The sequence below is a fragment of the Porites lutea genome, chromosome 4, assembly GCF_958299795.1.
Source record: "Porites lutea chromosome 4, jaPorLute2.1, whole genome shotgun sequence".
In the NCBI taxonomy this organism is placed as follows: domain Eukaryota; kingdom Metazoa; phylum Cnidaria; class Anthozoa; order Scleractinia; family Poritidae; genus Porites; species Porites lutea.
In genome coordinates, this window is record NC_133204.1 from 24,424,226 (window position 1) to 24,446,312 (window position 22,087).

At 40.5% G+C, this 22,087-nt stretch overlaps 1 protein-coding gene across 3 annotated transcripts in view; it reads right to left on the bottom strand.

The window, feature by feature from the left end:
• Nucleotides 1-22,087, bottom strand: part of LOC140933026 (coatomer subunit beta-like) — a 56,545-nt gene that overhangs the window by 2,964 nt on the left and 31,494 nt on the right. The window contains exons 15-25 of one of the 3 annotated variants that reach the window (XM_073382532.1): nucleotides 20,512-20,635; nucleotides 17,882-18,002; nucleotides 17,061-17,132; nucleotides 11,577-11,735; nucleotides 11,251-11,340; nucleotides 10,812-10,898; nucleotides 3,187-3,331; nucleotides 2,646-2,713; nucleotides 2,429-2,480; nucleotides 1,118-1,263; nucleotides 524-613 (exon numbers count right to left, since the gene is read on the bottom strand). In XM_073382532.1, the coding sequence (XP_073238633.1) occupies nucleotides 524-613; nucleotides 1,118-1,263; nucleotides 2,429-2,480; nucleotides 2,646-2,713; nucleotides 3,187-3,331; nucleotides 10,812-10,898; nucleotides 11,251-11,340; nucleotides 11,577-11,735; nucleotides 17,061-17,132; nucleotides 17,882-18,002; nucleotides 20,512-20,635 (1,154 nt within the window). Of the gene's footprint in view, nucleotides 1-523; nucleotides 614-1,117; nucleotides 1,264-2,428; nucleotides 2,481-2,645; nucleotides 2,714-3,186; nucleotides 3,332-10,811; nucleotides 10,899-11,250; nucleotides 11,341-11,576; nucleotides 11,736-17,060; nucleotides 17,133-17,881; nucleotides 18,003-20,511; nucleotides 20,642-22,087 lie in introns of all 3 variants that reach the window. The other 2 variants (XM_073382531.1, XM_073382533.1) reach the window with 2 other exon arrangements.

Here is a 22,087-nt window from a genome sequence, read left to right on the forward strand (position 1 = left end):
CAGCACGGTCGCTGTCACTGGTCGCGTGCTCTTTGACAAGTCAGCGGTCGCGCATGCTCATGCAAAAAAGACCCTTGTTATAAACAGGCAACTGAAGATATTTTGAATGCATAATAAAACAATTATTGAATTTGGCTTTCGTGTTACCTGAAGAATTATGGAGATCTTGGAGGGTGTTATCCGTCTCGGCCTATAACACCCTCCTCGATCTCCATAATTCTTCAGATTATGCTCAGCCTCATCCAATAATTGCTAAATATGCAGTAATGTACGGTATGGGAATAATCTGGTATCTAGTATGAAATAATTGGTTTTTGATAGTGTTGCAGAGGCTACAGTTATTGTTGGTGAGTGTTTTTCATTATTTTCAGTTTTGTGTATTAAGTCAGTTATAGTAATCGCACCATCGGCAACACCAAGACACTTCCGAGATAGTTGATACAGACTAATTAATCGTTACATGTTGTTGTTTTCATCTCTTGACTATACCTCTGACGATGCAGATAACAAGACGATTACGAACCTTTTCTGGTGTCAGACATTTCATATTTGTAGAAGCAATTAAATGATCCAAGTATTCGCGAAGATCGGTGATGTTTGTGTTTACAGTCACCTAGATAAAAAACATAAAATTAAGCCCATCAAATAGTTGCCACGTAAAACATTACAGGTTCCCTGCATTATTAGCGATTTATAGTGACGCCAACGGCAAACGGCAGATTCAAGTTGTGAATTTCTCAAAATAGAAAAGAGCAGATAAGAACAGAACTACTAAATTTATCCGTTGAAGAAACATACAGTAGAAGACAAGTCAAGGGAAAAGTTGGTTGCGTGATACAAATTCACGTTTGCCTTTTGCCGTAAGCGTGACTCTAAATCTCTCTATTATATTGAAACAACTGCACAACTGTGTTGCGTTATTTTTCCTAGTAGAGTATTAACAAAGCATGGGTAAAATAAGGATGAGCGCTAAATGTAATCACTGCGAAATAAGATGCAAATATCTGACACTGTACATGGCAACTCTGATATAGTAAAAGCAAATTAGGAATCGTTTTTAAAAAATGACGGACCGAATACCGGTTACGTAAACAAATATACCGACAGGAATATTCACCTTGTTTTCCCACTCAAACTCAGCCCACATTTGCCTGAACTCTGAATCAGTACAAGTAGCCGGTACAATGTAGTCCATAATGTCGATATGAATGTCATTCAACACAACACAGTTACGGTCTCCTGTACCTCCAGAGACGTCATACACTGTCGTAAAACAGCAGCCAAAAAAAAAATTGACAAAAAAGACAAATACATTCAGAATGACGAGATGTAATTAATGTGGGTAATTTGAAAAAGCTTGCGCCAATTGACTCTAGCTTTAGCGTTACCCGCGTTTTTTAGGGATTCCCAGTCTGTTAACCTACATAGTTATTTGCAATGTTGGAGCTTTATTACGACAAAGGGCACATGAAACTCCAGTGAGGGTTCATCACACTCAGATTTAAAACGACAACAAAAAAGTGCAGTGCAACTTGTTTTGCAACACTGCTGTAAAACGAGTTGAAAAGCAATCTTGCGTGGTTTACTATCCAGGTTCAAACCTCTCTTGCAACAAATCAGGTTGTTGCAAGTTGCGTGAATACTGACGTCTGATTGGATAAATTACACAGGAGTCACGCAGTACAAGGAAGTTACGTCTCTTACTGCAAAAGGAGCAGCAAAAGGGTTGCTTTCTGAAAGCAAAGCTTGGATGTGGAATGAGTCACCCAGAGGGATTTGTGTTAGAAAAATCACCCTCAAGATCGCCTATTTGGGTGACTGACTAATCGTGCTTTTGAAGCGACACATTTTAAAAATTGCTTGACAAAAAAATTTTAGATTTCATTGCAATATTTCGACCCCCCTCATATTGTGACGTAAGCATCACTCATTGATTCCATGAAGAAACTTCATGATCATTTATTTAGATTTCTGCAGTCCCTTGAGATTATGGCGCACTGAGACGAGCATGTTACGAGCAAGCAAAGGCACACGAGGAGACACTTTCCTTCACCGTTCGTTCTCGCGCTTTCTGGAGACTCGCCGTGACAGCTTGCCCTCTTAATCAGCTGACAAGAGACTGATAGCAGTTTACAGGAGAAAGAGTTGATCAGGTATACTAACCGCGCATAATTCAAAGATGCTATTCGGGATTGTTTCTTTTTTTTGGGGGGGGGGGGGTGGGGGGGTAAAAACCCTGCGAAGACAAGAACTGGCATCGGCTGTCATGTAGAACGTGCTCTTTTACAATTAAAAAGGCAACGGACATTCGAAATTAAACAATTTGATAGAAAGGGCACTGACGAAACGTTAGCTTTAAAGATTACATAAGGTTGACTGACGCCGGTTGCCTCTGCCTCATCCGTGTGTTGAGATAGAAATTACTTACCTATGTTGCCGAAAATGATTCCATTTTCTGTGGAAGACACTTTCACATTTGCCTAAAAATAACGTAAAAAACAAAAGTAAAATATTCCCTCCACCTTTTAGGGACTCTTTCTAAAAATGTATGCCAGACTCATATGCAGCTACCTTCGCTTACAATTGTCGCACTGCCTTCTACCGTGACAGGATCACAGAGTCACGCTTCAAATGTAGATACTTACTTTGATGTTAGAGAAGTCGTTTGGTCCAAGCATGATAGGCTGTGGCTTTTCCACTAGCTTCAAGTCTCCTACAACAAACAAATATTAGAATTATCTTAGACTTGCACCGAACCCAAATTGATTAACCTTTTTGGTCGACCGATGGCCCTTCAAGGAGCCCCCTGTACATACGAAATTTAACTTACACGACTGGATGTTCATTGGTTGTTTTTGGTTGCTCCCATGGTCAAATCAATAATTAAACTTTTCTAGTTTTATTTAGAAGCGTTTTAGAGTTTACAAAACATTTACTATAGTTGTAAATTGCATTTGTGTAGTTCCAGTATTGAATTGGCCACAGGCGTTAAGATCAACAAACTTGCTTTCGTAGACTTCCCTTATGTGGCGGAAAATAAACTGGGAAGCAAAGAGACGGTGTTACGCGAAGGTGAAAAAACTATAAGAGTAAAGACGAGAAGTTATAGTAAAGACACGTCTAGTAACAGACTAGACAGCATGGCGGGGGTGGGAAGATACCGGGATATGCCTGCGATCGTATTACCAAGTGTAGCCAGCTCCAAAGTGACATTCTGAAGGGTGTCGGAAGTCTGGTTCACAACTAGCAAGTCTAGCACAATGTCATACTGGTTTACATTCACATAAGCCTCGGCATAGACTGGGTCAGAGAATCCTGTCAGCTGGGCCACCTATCAATTAAATCAATACTTATTGTTATAAAGTTATAAACCTATAACTTTTACGTACTGTGGTTTAACTTCTTTTTTTTCTTTAAAACTAGGACACATGAACAATATAAAAATATTTTTTTAAGGAAATAAGCCAAGTACGAGTAAGGAGGACAGGATCTGACGTGCGAAAACCAAAAAAAAGTCCGAGAGAACTATTGCATAATCCCAATTATACCAAGGCCGCGAAGCGCCCTGCTTTTATAATCGAAATTATTTTAACAAACTCCGTTCGAAATATATGAGAAAACGCGAAGTGGAATCCTACTTATTGTGCTATGACCCACTTTTACACAAACTCCGTTCGAAATATACGAGAAAACACCAGATACAGTTCAACGCACAAAGCTGGTGCCAATACATTGTTTTCATATGACGTCACGGCGGCCATATTGGTGTCCCGAAACGATGAAACTTCGGCCATGTTGGCGTCCCAAAACAGTCATCTGGGAGTTGAACTCTTTTTTTATGCAAATGCTTTCTTTTGTTCCAATAAACTTGCATATATGCTGGCCACGTGAGTGAAAACACCCCATACAAAAGCAAATGGTCACATATGACTGCAAATACTTTAATAACATTAAAGTCTCGCTACAGTGACAATAACGTCGTTAGAAAGTCCCATTGCCTGGTACTGTCCCCGGAAATGTGAAACACGGCTAAGTGTAATAGGTGAAACATTGGATGTATATTTTGGGGGCTCCCGGGGTCTGTTAGAAGGTGTCTCGTGCTGGGAAGAAGGACTCGATGATCGACCAGAAGACCCAGGAGAGGTGGCACCAAGGCTGTGCTTTCCAGAGAGGCGCAACAAATATGATGTCTGCCTAGTCGCAAGACACTTTGCTCGTACAGCCAGGATAAAGTGGAAGGGTGAAAAGGCGTAACCCATGAAGGTTGTCCAGTTTATTGTCAGGGCATCCGCGAGTAATACCTCTGGGTCCAGGCGCCAGCTCACGTATTTGGGGAGCCGGGAGGTTAAGAAGCAAACAGGTCAATTTTCCACTCTCTGCTGTCGTTGAACACCCTCGATTCAGAGTCTGCCACTGTGTTCAATTTGCCTGGTACATGCTGAGCTGTTACCAATATGTTCCGCTCCAGGCACCAGTTCCGGAGTTCCAGTGTTAACTCTACGAGACAAGTTGACCAGAGGCCTTGAAAGGCATAGCATTTGTTTCTCTAGAGGAATTGTAGAAACTTTTGGGACTCCCTGTGGACAGGAACCGACAGGTATGCGTCCTTTCAATCCAAAGTGGTCATGAGGTTCCCTCTTTGAACCAAGGCCTTGAGGGAAGAGATATTCTCCATTCAAAATATGAGTTTCCACGAACTTGTTCAGAAAACTCAGGTCTATTACGGGCCAAAAGGTTCCATACTTTTTTGAATCACGAATAGAAGACTGAGAAAGCCCTCTTTCATGGGGGAGACATGGACTATGGCGTCTTTGGCAAGGAGACTCTCCACCTCTGCATATATGACGTGGGCGTTCTCTTGGGAGGGGTTTGTAACCGGTGGACAAAACTGAACTAGTTCGCAAAGTAACGGAATGTTGTAACCTAACTCAATGTTGAGAATTGCAGGGTTGAAGGTTATTTCCCTCCACTTGACTATGAGTGCGTCGATTCTTTTGCCTCGGGTTTGGAGGCCCGAAAGGGACGCCTGTTTTTTGTACGGGTACTTTGGTATTTACGTTAGGCACTGGTAAAAGGTCTTTTCCCTTTGGGGGTACGCATTGGCTCGGGCTCGGCGCTTCGATGGCCGTGAAGCTCAACCCAGGTTCTTAGCAAAGCTTCTCGATAGACCATCTTGCTTTGAGGCAATCGATGGAAAGTCCTCCCCGAAAAGCACTCGTTTGGCATTGGGGAGCGATTGGACAGCAAGGTCAATTCTATCCTTGTTAAGAATAAGAACTTCCTTTTTTCTCAGGGTCGAAAATTGACAATTTAGTTAACCTAACAGGCAGTGACTGCTAAACATGTTTTATGATAATCTCTAGGGGGACATCCTTGTGAGATGACAAAACATCATGAAGACAAAAAAGGGGGCCTGTTTTATTTAGCATGCCCTATACACTCTTTGTCTCTCACTTGTGTATCCTTCCGAGACTTAGCTGGAGAGATCTGATTGAGGACAGAGTCGTCCAATGCTGAAGTAAAACAATCCACGGACGGGATGGAATAATTGTCAAGAATATCACTTACTTGCTCGGAAGATCAAGTAAGTGACAGACAGACGTTTTTCTGCAAAAAAGAGGAAAAATCCGCTTTGGGTTTCCACGAAGGGTGTTAAACGTCCGGATCATAAAGGTCGCCGCCATTTGGTGAACCGTTTGTCACGTTTGGTTGAATCACATTTTCGCTGGAAGGTATACTGACCTCGCGTTGGGGTTCTGGAACCCCGATTAGTGGCTCATTAGCCAGAGATGGTGGATCATTAGCCCAAAATGGTGGCTTAATGAGACGTAATTGAGCCCTCTTGCTCGGTCACAAGTTCTTCATAAGTAGGCCAGGGCAGAAATCGCGTCCGGTCACTCGCCAAGATTTGGCGGGAAGACTTGACGGCTTGTTTGCTAATAATTTTCCATGGACGAGACTCGATCGTTTGTAGACGTTAAGAACTGCTGGACCTCTTGAAGGGTTTTCAAGATAGCTGACAGGAAAACCTATTCTTCGCGTTTAGGAGGGCTCAGGGAGTGCAAAGACTCCGTAACATGGCGGCCGTGCTTGGAGCTCGAACGAGACCTGGAGCGTGATCTATGTCGCTTTGACTTGCGAGGATCCTAAAGAAAAGTAACTACTTACCCCACCAAAAAAGGGGACTAAAAAGAGCCGAAACGGGTCGTAAAGTACCTAGACAAGCGTACAAAATGGTAAGGAACACACAGCGCAGAAGGAAAGATGGAGGATCACATGACAACAGCACGATATAACACCGCAGAGGGTTGTGGGATTAAGTCCCATGTGGTCTCTTTTTTCTCACCCTGAGGGTATTTTCTTTTCTTGTATAGCGTCAAAGAGTGGATCGTAGCACAATAAGTGGGATTCTACCTGACGTTTTCTCATATACTTCGAACGGTGTTTGTGTAAAATAATCGCGGCTTGAAGATGGGATTTCGGTAAGTGAAAGGCTTATAAGCCAAAGAATCCTAGCTGTGGAAAATAGATCTCGAAATGTTATAGCGGGGCATGAGCCACGTTAAGGAATACTTATGTCATTTATTTGATTTATTTGGACAAATCGACAAACCGACGATTTGTACACACGGAAAAAAAAAAACATCCTTATCAACCTGGTTGCAATAAATGCATTAAGTGTTATCTTAAACGGGTTATATTACATTACAACGGTTAAAACAAAACCAAAGAAAGACTATCGTCAACTCGTGGGAACGTTGTTTAGAAAATAATCAATTGGTCATCAACTCTGGTTTTCCCACAGTGAATTGTGGGAAACGATAGAAATTCAGATTGTTTATCCATATATTTAAGATATACTATCTTTTCTCTGGAAACACGATACTCTTCTTGCTGTTTATTGCACTTTATTAAATAACAGTTATTAAGGTATATTTTTTTAGAAAAACCACAAACCAAATAAGCAAACAATAACAAAAAAACGGAAAAAAAGAAAGAAAGAAGGAAAAAAAAGATACTGTATGGGACTCGAACCCGGCAACTTCGGCTTGACGCGACTATACCTTACCACTACACCGAAAAGTCTTTGATTTAATGCCTTTTCCATGGAACTTCCGCCGGCAAACGCCGTTGAAACATAATTGAGCCGCATTAACAGAGAAAAAAACAATGTAAACGCATTCCATGGCAATGAATGAATGAAAGAACAATTGTTCTTTACAAAAAACCGGTACACCTCGCCTGCGAAGTAGGACGCAAAACATATGTTCTGTTATCTCCATTTCCGCTGTTATTTTGAAGCTAATGGTCAAAATCACATCCATTTTCGTCTCATACAGGCACAGGTAGCCCAAGCTCACTATGAGAGCCCTCAGGCGGTGTGCGTCACGGCCAACAAAGGTTCATGGGTAAAACTGTTACTGTGCCTCATTTCAATCGTGACACGGTCGAGTTCGCATCTCGTAAGAGAAGTGAATCAAACCCAGGGATCAAAACACTGCTGCCTTTTCCGAAAAACATTACGGAAGAGAGCGATTTCGAGAGTTTTCAAGATCTCATAGTGGCCTTAGATGCTTGCTTCATAAGGCAATTTCAAGACGTTTATCGCGATTCGGAGACGATCGTGCGATCTAGCCGACTTTGAGCGGCGACTAATTTCCTGCTTCTCATAAGATTTTATGTACTGTTTGGTTTATATGTATGTTTTTATCTCATAGTGAAAGAGATCTGTAGTTCATACCTGGATTTGCTTAACTAACAAAAATTCGTCCATTAGAAGTGTTTATATATTTGATGGACTTTGTTACCGGCAAAGCAGGGGGAGCGCGTGCAAACAGCAAGGTGAGAAATCGTCTCTCATAACAATTTTATTTTCATCCACAAGTTTATATGATTTTGAAAACAGCGCCCGTTTGAAATCCTTATGCGCAAATAAATCTTCTATCAGGCAAGGGGAAAACAGACCGAAAGAGCCGAACAGCTGCAACACAATCGGAATTTCATCGAAGCTACAGCCGCAGAAATAAACAGTGAAATAAACCACGATCTTGTCTGTGAGGTCATTGAAGTGAGCGCAGTATATCGATCTTGTTATAAAGTAAAACCTAACCTCACAGTTTTAAAATCCTGTATGATGTTGTCTGGATCTTCGATAATGGTTTTGTGTTTTGGTAGAGATTTGTAACAATTTATTCCCTCACATAAGTTTACACAAAGATTTGCATACACGTAACACACACCGCGTGCAAATTATTTTAAAGTCACGCTTTCAGTTTCCGCACTGGGTTATGAAAAATGTTTTGTTTCCAAAGGTTATTACAATATTCAGACTTATTTAGCTTTTGTGCTTTAAAATAGAGCAAACTCTTCTTGGATTTGGCGTTACTCGCTTCACGTCGGCTTCCGCTTCGGCATATTTTCTCAGCCCGTTTCCCGGGAGTTGTGCCACTTGGCTGAGACGATGTCTTAATTCCAAGACACTTTCAACGGCTCATAACGGAAAAACTAACAGGGGTAGATCCGGGTAGACCCCGAAATTTGGAAAGAAGAAAGGTTGAAGTAACAAGATGGCCAAAATAATTCGATAAAACCGCTAACAGTAACCAGCAATAAATCCAAGAAGAACGGCAAAAACAACACTCAAATCATCATGGCGGCCTGGCCGAGTGCAATGTGAGAAGTGAAAAATCAGTTACTGTGCCCAGTAGGCTAAATGCTCCAATTGTCCTTTGACGGTTGAACAATTTGACCCTGCCAGCCCGCGTCGGTTTGAAATCGTCGACTTGACAGTTGGAGTCCGTTGCGGGTCTGCCATGGACTCGCCTAACCTCAGCCGTGTATTGCCCACTTCGTTGGCGATTTAGGACCTTCGAAATGGGAATTTTGGCGATGTGAATGATGGAAAATGTACGTTATTTATCAGGAAATCTGTTTCTGGCAGAATTATCTCCATGTCGCAAATGTCACGGAATTTATCGCCGCCGAGAGCGGATCCGGTCAAGAGAGGTTTGCCAACCTTCTCTTCTCTTCTCTCTACTGTCATCTAGGTGAAAAACTGTCGCTCTAAAAAAGGCCTTAAACAGTGCCTAGGAGGTCTGAAATGCAGTCAGAATACAAAGAAAAACATGAGGACGCTAAAGGTAAGCTTCAAAGCGATATTTAATGTACATTTTGCTAATTTAGTGAGCAAAGAATATTTCTCCATACAACGTCTTATAATTTTCTTGCTGTATGAATAATTAATTAGCTAAGTAGGATAATGTTGTTCAGGGCCTGTAAATGGCATGTTTTTGAATTGTTTGTGTTCGAGCATATTTTTGGAAAATAGCAGAGTTTACTTTCCCTTTTAATCAACGGACTGCTTATAGTAAAGTAGTATACCAATGATGCTTGGTTTCTGTTTTTTTCGACGTCGCAGTGATTCGGCATGATCGAACAATTTTGCGCGATAATGTATACTTTATGTTTCCCTAAGATCAAAACAAAGACTTGATGACTCTTGTTCTATCAGCATCTAAATTATAAAATCACTAGCGACAGACAAGTCTAATTGTTAATGATTTAAAACAGTCTTGGTCTTTATCTTCGGTCTAGCGTCTTTTGTACCTCGTTTGTAAAATACAACTTCGATTTATTTTCTTGAATAAGACAATATGTTGTTGTTGAATTTTTGTTTGCGCTCTATTTTATGAATGGCATGCGTTTTTACTTCAAAACTACAAGTAAAATTGTTGTCACAATTTTATTCTTGATCTAGCATAACCAGAGAAGAAACGTTCCGTAAATTCTATCGAAATATCCCTTATCTAAACCCATTTCGCTTGTTAACCACTCTAAATTCGAAGCCTTGGACGTGACAGAGAACATGGAGAAAGTCACGCGTTAAAAACAATAGAACTTTGACAGTTGAAAGTAATTTGCATAACCTCAGAGCGCATGCTCTCCAGCTGACATAGCCCCTTTAAGAATAGCATGGCATCACAATTTCTCACTTTCAGATCAGTTTCCACCAAGCTGGAATTTGTATATCCCACGTGATCTTGCGGCCGAGTCGAACAGCAAATGCTCATCTTCTCGTCAAGTTTAACAATCCCCAAGTTAACTATCGTACTCATCTGAAAGACTCCTCCTTGTCTTACTGAAATTTGTAAGACCTCTAACCGTGGTGTAGAAAATTTGCCACAAAGAAAACTCTTGAGTCTGAGCGGCGAACGATGCACGCTCTCGGCGAATATTTTGATACCACCGAACTTCGGCGAGCGCCTGCTTCTTCGAAAATGATAGATCTCCGCACTCTCGAGTTCGGACCCGATTAATTACGAAGTCCGTATACTACGAGTAAGCGAGTGACTCATTTGCATATCCCTGTCCCTGTAGTAACTCGTGGTACGCTCGCTCGTCCCCACGAGTTAGGAAAGCAATTTCTCAACAGCTTTCAAAAGTCTACTCGACTGTCAACCTTTTCGACTGTCTAAAGGCTTCAACTTACGTAATTAGAGTACATGTTTATCTCCTGCTTCAAAGATAAACCGGAGTTTTCAACATAAAATGATTCCATCTTCATCATAGCTTGCATAAAAGTAATTATCAAGACATCAATAGAATAAACAAGGTTTAATGGTGTACTTAAAAAAAAACAAAAAAAAAAAAACAAGAATACACATACAATGTGACAACAATTTTATGACTTCTTTGTCTTTGCATCTCTTCTCCGTGTAACAGGCTAAATTATTCACCATTTTCACACAGACCATAATGCACCTTGTTTACCCTATAGTCTTTTGACTGGGTTATGGTTAACATTCCCGTACCTTGTTGAGTTTAGATCCGACAAGTTCATCTTCTTTTTTGCTAGCAGTGGAACCAACAGCTTGAGAAAGGGCTAGCGCAAACTGGTCCTGTAAATAAAAAAATTGAATAACATTTAAGTTTTTATAAGCTTAAGACTGCACTCTTAGAAAGCTATTTCCGAAAACTGGGGGAGGCGGGGGGGGGGGGGGGAATAGAAAAAAAACAGCCGCCAAGCCCACCAACTACCGCGCCCATTTCATTTCTAAAGACGTGGGATCATTGGCGGATTGAAGTATACTTTAGGGCAAACATAACACAGTGTAGTCTGTGGCGAAAGCTACAAGAGACTTTGCATTCGTGATTGAAATTAACAACCTACTCTTTCCGGGACGATTAATGATAAATCTGTGTTCAAGCGATATCGTAGAAATACAAACATAGTACGAGTTGTTTTGTTACCTCTGTGATTCCTGAATCATTTTTAGCTAGCAACTGCATGAAGGGAATTGGGTCATCCACCTGGATTGCCAGTGCCTTCTCTAAATCCACCTGCCGCAAGAAACGTCTTGTTAGTATAGATAACAAAGTACATTGTATTTGTGGACTTCTACCTTTCACTCAAAAGGGATAAGCTTTGGTAACTCAAATCATCAAACCGTGGTACAATGCTCATATTAAGAAAAATGTCTGGGCACCTTTAAGCGCTGGAGAACCTTTTGGTAAGTCAACTACGCTGATATTTGGCAGCAGTTTGGAATATTTTGCGTAGAACTGTTACAAAGTACCTTGCTTGTCTCCTCCTCCTCGCCTATCTTGTTGGAATCCAACATGGAAGACAAGGAATTGCGGCACTCAACAGTGAAAATGTTCTTCATGAGGGGAACACGCTCTGCCACGACACGCACACACAAAGAGATGCGATCCACATCATCATCTGTAATAACCTTCAAAATAAAGTCGAATACTACATAAAGGATACGATATTATACGTGTATCTGTTCTGCTTAAAATCTATCTTTCATTAAACAACAACAACAAAACTGAAGCAAGGATGAATTTCAGTTTTGTAGACTACTAGGCTGTTATGGTCCTAATTCTACTCACGGAACTGAGGGTTGGTTGGATTGCGCGGCATACATTGTTACTTCGGCGGAGCGCGAAGTAAAGGATTCGCGACGCTCAGGAATGTATCAAAGTTGCAATTTTTTGACAAGATTGGGCAAGCAAAGTCTGTAGGTTTTCGCCTCTATTCGGCTATTTGACGAAGTGAGAGCCGAATTAGTTCGAGATATCTCGAGATCACTTCGATTTCTTTGATTTATTCTTAAACTTTTTTGAGGAAGAAAGAATTATTATTTTGGCCTTCCCGGGGTTTGAACCGACTCACCTGTGTGACCCGTCAGATCAGAGGAGACTCTAAGTTGAGGGATTAGCCGATTGCGCTACTGCGACCCAAAGTAGTTTGGGATTTGAAAAATAGTTATGAAATGATGCACTAGTTTCGGGAAAAGATTGGGCGCGCAAGTTCGTGACTTTTCGGCTTGTTTCAACTATTTCACGAAATGAGATCGGACTACTTCGTGATATCTTGACTTCGAGTTCAAACAGCCCTGTTGACGTTTCATCAATTAACGAGACTAGGTTCGATTACTCGGTATAAGACAGCGATGTTTATATCCCTGGCAGATTCGAACTGAAAACAACCTCTGTATCCACAGTTTTCTAACTTTCACCTAAACTATCCAAAAACAAAGCAACAGATTTCTTATCTAATTGCTAGCCCTCTGTGTGCCATCTTCAATCAGTCTATCATTTCTGGAGTTTTACCAGATGAATGGAAACTATCCAAAGTTGTTCTTTGTTGAAACAATTTAAACAACTATCGTCCTATTTCGATCGTTCCAGCCGTAACTAAAGTTTTCGAGAGAATTATTAACGACCAATTCTATAGTTATCTTACTGAAAATATAATCTTATTTCGAGTTGAAAATCAGGTTTAACCTGTGTCAAAAGATTGCTGCTGGCATTGGTGTGTTAAAACGTTCTAGAGCTTTTTTTCCATTTGATACTCTTCAAAATATGTACTGCTCTTTAGTCCAGCCTCATTTCGATTACTGTATGTTATGTTACATTACTGAGATTTGGGGTTGCTATACTATAAGAAAACACTATCTATCAAAATTCAGAAACTCCAAAATCGCGCGGCACGTACTCTATTATTAAAGGGCAAGTTATGGCACCAATTCCGACTCTCTTATCGATAAACTTGGCTGGAGAAAACTTGACACCGAAAGACAAATTTAAAAAGCTACAATGATACACAAATCACTTAATGGATTAGCTCCTAATTATCTTCGTTCTACATTAACCGATCGTAGCAGTGTTACCGCTGGCTCTTTGAGAGACACCAACGGCAAACTCGCTATTCCTCTTGCCCATACAAACTTTATGAAAAATAGTTTCAGTTACTCTGGAGCTGTTCTTTGGAATAGCCTTCCTATTGAGCTGCGGCAGGCGAACTCTCTTGGGGCCTTCAGGGCTGGCTGCAAACAATCCTTCTAAAGATCTATCTACACGGCACTTATATAAGGGAGGCTCTAAGTTTAACAAGACGCTAAGGAGCGTACACTTCGGCGTCGTGGTTGTGGAACTTATTAATTGTAAATGCGGAGGAATAGTAAGAAATGAAATATGGGAAGAATAAGGTGTTAATGTCAGGATATTCTGAAAAGAGCAACATCCAAGAGGCCTACTTGCCAAAAACTAGCATTTCGGGGCAAATTGTCTCTGAGATATTAACCCAGTTATGCTCTGATGACTCCATACAAATCCTTCTAAATTTGACTTGGGTCTAAACGTTTGGACCCAAGTCAAATATGAGGTTAATAGCGGTGAATGACAAGTCTGACAAAACAAACAGTAAAAAAAGAATTTACTGGCGTTTTTTTTAAACCAGGCTTCAAAAACAGCATAGCAGTCTCCTGTGCTGATTAAAGATATGCAAGGTATGGATAAGGAGTTAATTACGTTGAGCATGGAATCGGTTAAAACTCAATGTTACGAGTTCGAATGTTATGAGGATAATTATGCCCTGTCTATCAGCACGCAGGGATGTCGGGTTAACACAAAGAAGTTTAATACCAAAGGAACATGGTTTTTACAGAGCTTTAAAACACAGCATCCGCCAACACAAACTGGACTCGAACTTAAGTAAAACTAAACAACCTCTCCCAATAATAACAAACTCTAACTTGAACTTCAGATATCTTACGACTTCCGCCAACTTGTAAACACAGAACTTGAAAATCTACCTTCGTCACACTTGACTGAACAGAACTCTCCAGCTCGTGGGAAAAAACTTAGTTCGTCAAAAGAACTCGCTCGAAGCAGCTACCCCTCAATCATTACCAGGGCTATCACTAAGGGCCGGGGGCCGGGGAATTTCCACGGCTACTACCCCCGGTTATTTTCAGAGAAAGAAAAGAAAGATGAGACCAAAAGAACTCACTACCTGTTCAGTTCCTCACCTACTAACTGCATATACCCGGCAACTTGATATCTTCGTGACAGCCCTCATTACATCGTTAATTGGTAGCATAGCTTCTTGTTTGCTAGGCAACAGCGAATTTTCTATAATAATCACCTTTGTAACTGGAAGGTCGTTCAAAAAAGGAACCACACAAGGAAGCGTAAGCGGGCCTTACCTATTTAATATATTTTTGAATGACCTTGAAACTAACTTATAATGCTGATGACTCTACAATAGTGTCTCCTGTCAGTAATCAATGTTGATCCGTCTGCTAACCTTGTGGATCAATTCATGACATGGTCTAGAGAGAACAACATGTCTTGCAATCCGAAAAAATGTAAAGAACTTATCTTCAAAAGTAAATTAAAGGCAACAATTCAAATTATATCGTCGAATTTGACATTCCTCAATGCAGTAGCCTTGTTCTCCTGGGGGTTACGATCCAGAGTGATTGCAAGTTTCGGACGCGTGTTAATCTTAAATTAATTAAAGCAAACAAATGTCTTCATGTTCTAAGGACCCTTAGAAAAAAGCAATATTCACAAGCTGAAATAGATCACTTGTTCACTTCCTTAGCATAGTTTTGCCTAATTTTATCTATGGTTTACCCGTATATGGAGCGTCTGAAACTGATCTCGATATTATACAGAACTTTCTAGATAGATGTCAAAAGCGCCGTTTTATTTCTTACCCCGTTTCAATTTAGGATCTATTAAAGAAGCAAGACTGTAAAAGTTTTAAGAAAGTAACCTCTACAAATAATCACTCACTAGCTCCATATATTCCTTCAAAGGAAGTGCACACCAGCTCTTTAGCTGCTACACTCTTAACCTGCTTTAAGTAAATTATTATGTATGTTCGTATTACGGTATTCGCGACAGTTGTAACATAGGATATGCACCTTTATCTTGTGAAATAAACACCATTATTATTAATTATATAGCATAATATTTAACAATTATTCCTCGAGCCCGAATGGGCTCTGAGTCAATATATAATATTGATTCAGAGGCCATGAGGGCGAGAGGAATAATTATTTTAGGAAAATCCAAATAGTTGGTCCAAAAAAATCGAGACAAAACAACTTTAGCTAGCAAAATGCCATTCAGCCGCCATTGTTTTGGTTTTCAAAGCCGGCACTTTTCACTACCTGTGGGCTATAACATATTTAAGCACTAGAAAACGTTTTATTATATACATGCTGAGAAATACGCACCAAAAAGTTGTGTTGTAAATTTTGATACGCAAATGAGTTCTAGCCAATCAGAGGAGTGAACTATGGTTTTCACACGTGAAAAAATGATACGTCCAATCAGAATCGCGAACGATGTTTTTTCACGTGAGAAAAAATGATGCGTCCAATCAGAAGTCACAGAGGTGTGTGAGTTTCGCGCCAAAATTCCCGCCTTTTCTTGCAGCTTGCTGAGCGCCGCTTCGCACACATTCGAGGAGAAAAGTTTTTCTCAAAGAGTTTTTTCTCGTTAAAAAATGAAAAACATTTCAGAAATGGAGCGGAATAGTTTCGTTTGTTTCACTGTCGATAAAGAAAACTGTGGAGAGCCGGCGAAACAACAGCGGAAGGGGAAAAACAGAACAAGACGTAAGCTCATGTTGTGCTTTTTGTCGGAGCTACTTTGTGTTCCATTTATAAGCTTAAGCTTATATTGAAACCGGCCATTTTACTTAATTACGGTCATTTATGTTTTTGAGAAAAGTTTCTACTAAAAAGCTGATACTTCGTTTTCATTGTTATTTCGTGGTGTGTAGCGGCAAATTTGAGCATTTTGGAAAGACTTAAAATAAAAAGGCCACCAAAATTGTGAATGTCTCAGTATGTGTACAATAATACCACATGTAAAGTACTCGTTGTTTTTGTATCAGAAATCTCACTCGTTCGCTGCGCTCACTCGTTCGATTTCTGATTCAAAAACAACTTGTGTGTATAAAATACCGTACGCCAGCACTTTCCATGAAGTATTCTCTATTTCCGTGTTTGCATAGCCTGATATAAACACGAGAGGGGTTGGGAGAATTCGAGACAGTTATGCAAACCCGAGACGAAGTCGAGGGTTTGCATAACTATCGAGAATTCTCCCAACGCCTCGAGTGTTTATATCAGGCTATGCAAACACAGGAAAAAAGTTTTCTATTGCTTTTATAAAATAAATTTCCCGAGAAAAAACGCAAAACTCTTTGTATGGCATTGATTAAAAGAGAAATTTTTACCAGTCGCAAAGTCTTGTCCACGAAGTCTTGCACGCGTAATCAGTTCTTGTTTTGCAAAAAGATGCTTTCCAAAATACGGACTTTTCTAGCTTAAAATGTCAGCTTAAACGAAAAAAAATTGACACACTTTCTTTGTAACGATTTTCCAAGTTTCAGCCGACGAAGGAATGGGTAAATAAAGTAAACTTGTCGAGTTTTGAATTTGAAAACTTTTTCAAATTCGTGCTTGCGTGATTAGCGGGCGAAAAGCAAAACATCTTGACGCCACAACCATGTTTACATACTCTCATGCAAACACTCCTCTCAGCCGAAGTAGTAAAAGCCTAGTAGTAGCTCAACCAATCAGAACGCAGCATTGATAGTAGACCGCTAGCTGGATTTTACTATATTCAAAACACCATGGACACATCCCATAAGAATAAAGTGCACATTCAGCTTTTGGCCAGCTTTAGGCTCCTAACTCCAACAACTCAGTGCTTTGCTAAACATGATATGCACATTACAACGCACATACCTTCTTAGGTAAACCAGACTTTCCCAGGTGCAGAATGCTGGCCATGATTAGCATACAGTTCGCACAGATGACCTACAATACAATAAACATATTTAATGATCGCCCTAAACATTTCGTTAACTGTAACCCACTTTTCATTTCAGTACCTGATGCAGGAAACGTAAAGAAAGTAGGCCTTGGTTGCTTTTGACCTCAACTATTCTATGACCTTTGGCTGCAATTTGCTGATCAACAAGCAAGCCCAAAAATACATGTATGTCTTAGTAATAATATTTCCACTCATTTAATCTGTATGACCGTGAACGGGCTGTACCCCTTCGCTTTTCCCCTTGCTTCATCCCTTCCAGTAGTCACTGTTATGTTATCCACATCAGACACGTTGTGCGTATTACTTTTGACTACTTTGAGTGGAGTACGACTGAACACTCTTATACTACTAACTGACTAACCTGTAAAAAGACTCTCCATTCGAGGGAATAGCGAGCTTACACAACAGGAAGGGAGAGGAAAGAAGACGGCAAACCTTGTATGACAAGCGCGACAATAATTTTGTTTGAAAAACTTCTCCGCCGAACTTCACCCTCCTTTAAACAGGTCTTTTTGTAAAAGACCAAAAAACATTAACTTAAGTGAGGCTCGCCACAAAACATATAAGTAATCGGGGCCTATCATGTTTGTCACAAACAAACGTTTCTACTTGTCCTGGACTACCGCACAGGACTTTCTTCAAACCGTGAATAGGGCATTTTCTCCTCATACATGTAGGTTTGAGAAGGGTACTCGAGTGCAGTCACTAAAATATACTATACTTATAGACGCACATTTTGTTTTTCTGTTTTCTCCTCAATGTCTAGATAACGAAGTGCAAGTTTTGTTAGGGTACAAGCAATGGCAGCTCCAACGAAAAATTCGCCATCCAGCAGATACTGACGCAATGGAGGCCTGTTGATATAACAGATATCATCATCATTACCACTGCTTTGCTAATATGAAATGATAATATATATATACCTCTTATTAACCGAGTTTTCGGTCCTTACTCTAAATTACGGACTGAGTTTTTTTTCGATCGATTTATGGCCTAAGCGCGAAGCGCGCGGGCCATTAATCGAGGAAAAAACGAGAATCCGTAATTGCTGCGGAGCGACCGAAGGGAGCGAGCAGCAACATAATCAGGATTTAAAGGAAATATTTAAGGGGCGACGAATTCTCGAATTCATCACTTTTTACTACAATGCATTGCATTTAACAACACTTTTTACCACAATGCATTGCATTTAACCAGAGTGCATTGCGCCACGAACAACTCAAATAAAAACACGGGGAAGTTCGGTGGGGGAGAGAGTGCATCGTTCGCTGCTCAGACTTAGAGTTTTCTTTGTGGCATATTTTCTACAGCACGGTTAGAGGTCTTACCAAATTTTAAGACACGCAGGAGTCTTTCAGATGAGTACGATGGTTAACTTGGGGATTGGATTTCAATTCAAGAGCCTTTGACTCGTCCAGGTGTTAAACCTGACGAGAAGATGAGCATTTTTTCTTCGACTCCGCAACACGGGGGATATGCAAATTCCAGCTTGCTAGAAGGTGATGTGAAAGTGAGAAAATGTCATGCAGTGCTATTCTTAAGAAACTGTATGAGCCAAAAATGGATGTGATTTTGACCGTTCGCTTCAAAATAACAGCGGAAATGGAGATAACAAAACATATGTTTTGTGTCCTCCTTTGAAAAGCATAAATATGTTCTTTCATTCATTGCCATGGAATATGCCTTTTACATTGTTTTTTCACTGTTAATAGCTCGGTTAATGCGGCTGGCGAACATCTTGCTGGCGGAAGTTTCATGGAAAAGGAATAAAATGAAAGACTTTTTCCTAAGATTAGGGAGTCAGCCTTTGTGGTGTAGTGGTTAGCTGTAGTCGCGTCGAGCAGAACTTGCAGGGTTCGAGTCCTACCGAATTCTTTATTCCTTCTTTCTTTTTTTTTCCTTTTTTTGTGTTGTTGTTTTCTATAAATATATAGCTAAATAACTGTTACTTAATAAAGTGTAACAAACAGCAAGAAAAGTATTGTGTTTCCAAAGAAAATATCGTGCACCGTATTTTAAATATATGGATAAACAATCTGAATTTCTATTATTTCCTACAATTTACTGTGGGAAAACCAGAGTTACAACAACTTGATCATTTTTTAAACAACGTTCTCACGAGTTCTCTCTATAGACTGATAGTAATTATTCTTTTAAGTCTCACTGCCTAACTAATGCCAGTATCAACAGAATGTGCCGCAGCATTACTATCTTTTAGATACCCTAGTTTAATATATACCTCTTATTAGCCGAGTTTTCGGTCCGTACTGTAAATTACGGACTGAGTTTCTTTTCGATCGATTTATGGCCTAAGCGCGAAGCGCGCGGGCCATAAATCGAGGAAAAAACGAGGATCCGTAATTTAAGGTACGGACCGAAAAAACGAGGCTAATAAGATGTTTATTATATAGCTTCTTCCAGTTTCGGGGACCGGAAACAAGTGCAGGACGCGCGATTTGACAATCATTTGACAGGCGTCAAGAAAGAACGTTTTTATTGGCTCACGAAAACAACAGCACACAACAAAGGGTTTCCGAGAAAGGTCCCGAGAAAGTGAAAACAAATTCGCCTCGTTGAAAAAGTTTATTTGGTCAAAACTAAGAGCGCTGTAAGTTTTAGCTCTTTAATGTAACGCTGGAGTATTTTGGAAACCGGGCACTGTGTCTTTCTCGAAGTTGTTTCCATCTTTCCTCCGTTGGTTCTTGTAAAAAAAAAAAAAAACACTGCAAAAGGCAAAGAAGCTTTTCAAGGTAAGTTTGTTGTCATTGTCGAAGATTCGCTCGTTAATTTTTTTGGGAAAACCTCTCGATTTTCTGCTAGTTCATTCTCGTCTTCAAGGGTGATCTGCGTTAAAATTTTCAAACACGGACCATATTTTCTTCCAAGGAAAGGCTACGATTCAGTTTCTACATCAGCTTCGTTCTCGTTCAAGCAAAGCTAGGTTAAAATCTGGAAAGGCCAAGTCAACATCCCAGTCCTCAGGGTTTACAGACATAGTTTAAGTATATTCGGTCAAAACTAAGAGCACTGTAAAAATTCACTCGCCAAACACTGACTAGAATCCTCTTCGATAAGAGTACGAGTTAGTTTCTTCATCCCCTTCGTTCAAAAAAAAACACACGATTTAAAATGTTGAGGGACAAAGTCAAATCTAAGTCCTCAAGGTCGATAGACGTCTTGTAACTTAATTTCAGCCTTTTTTTCCGAGGTAAAGAGATTTAGAGCTTCAAAATGAGCATTTTCTTTGAAATTTTGGTCCATATAGCAAGTTACGGACCGCAAATTGACCAATCGCATGTCGAAAACAGACGCAGCCATATAATAAGTCACTGTATCCTTTTTATCAAACACTGAATAATTTACCTCTTTTCCTCATCCTTCTTTAGCAGGGAAGTGATGCCAGGAGCACTGAGTGCACTCTGAGTAGCATATGTGCCATCAGCTGTCACCAGACGCTGGCCACCTGAACTCTGTTGTGGAATTTGGTCTGACCCTAAATTAATACATCAAAGCATAAATACTGCACTGTCAACCTTGATTACAGAACATAGTGTTCTCTACTCAAGTTATTCATAAAAAATATAGGTACTCTGCCTCAACAAGTGCATGTGGCTACTGTGACTGTTACACAATTGGGAAGTACAAACATTTGCTGCAAAACTGATTAGTCTGAGTAAATAGACACATGGACAAAAGTTTATAAAGGGGATAATTTTATAAAAAATTAATTCTTAGGTTTTCACATTTCTTTTCGTCGCACCTACATGTATCTTGTTCGTATTCGTATCATTATGATAATTTGGTCCTGACTTTACTACATTCGCATATATTACACACTACTGATTCGGTATATTACATCTTAAACCCGTTCCCAGGAGACCACGACACTATTTCTCCTCCCTTTTATCTAGCTCTGCAAAATCTCCCTGTACAAAGTGTTCCACGTAGAAGTTCGAACTCGCGCGGACCTTCTGAGTCCAAGCCACGCGTGGTCATCAGTTTGATGTTGGTCCCCTAATACTTCCGTCTCGGGTAAACATGGAGGTGGGTCATTGGTGGCGTTGTCAGGGTACACATCCGACGTGGTTCTATTCTCTGTTTGGGCGTTACCAGGGTCGTTTTGGTCCCAGCCCAACAGATCGTACTCATCCCCCTTTGCATACTTAAGTAGTTTACAATGAGATGAGTTCCGAGCTTTGATATCTCTCCCCCTTTTAATCGTACTCATACTTCCTTTCACCCCTATAACTGAGTGAGGTCAGAGATCATAAGCTGCAGTCAACCATCAGCTCTGTTCTGTTTCAAAAGGACTTGATCCCCAATCCTAATCAAGCTTTCCCGGGCATTTCTCTTTCGTTCACGTAAGTTTTCATCTGCTTTTTCTTTGACGCGTCCCTCTGACCAATCGGGTCACTCGAAACTCCCTCTTTGGGAACTATCCTTTCGGGTAGTTTCCTATGTGGCTCTCTTCCAAACCGAAAGCTTGTTTGGGGTCTGTTTTGTCACTGTCTAGCGATTTTTGCGCTCTTCTTCAGCGTTTGAATAAAACGTTCCTCAGCCCAGGCAGGAGTGACCTTTCGATGTCTCAATCCCTGTTCCCGTGCAAAATTTGAAAATTTCGATCCATTAAATGGGGGCCCATTGTCGGACTCAATCTCTTCGGGAATTACATGTGTGTTGAACACACGCGTGAAAAGCGGAATGACACTGTCCGCTGAGGTAGTTGTGACAAATTCTACAACCGGATACCGTGCATATTGGTCCCAAAACACCAGAGCCATCTCTTTAATCGGGAATGATCCAGCAAAATCTACGCGGCCTTTCTTCCAGGGTCCACTTGGCATTTCCATCATCCGGAGGGGCTCTCTAGCGTTACATACAACGGTTGCTTGGCAACTTAAGCATTTCCCCACGCGACTGTCTACCATTGCGTCAATTC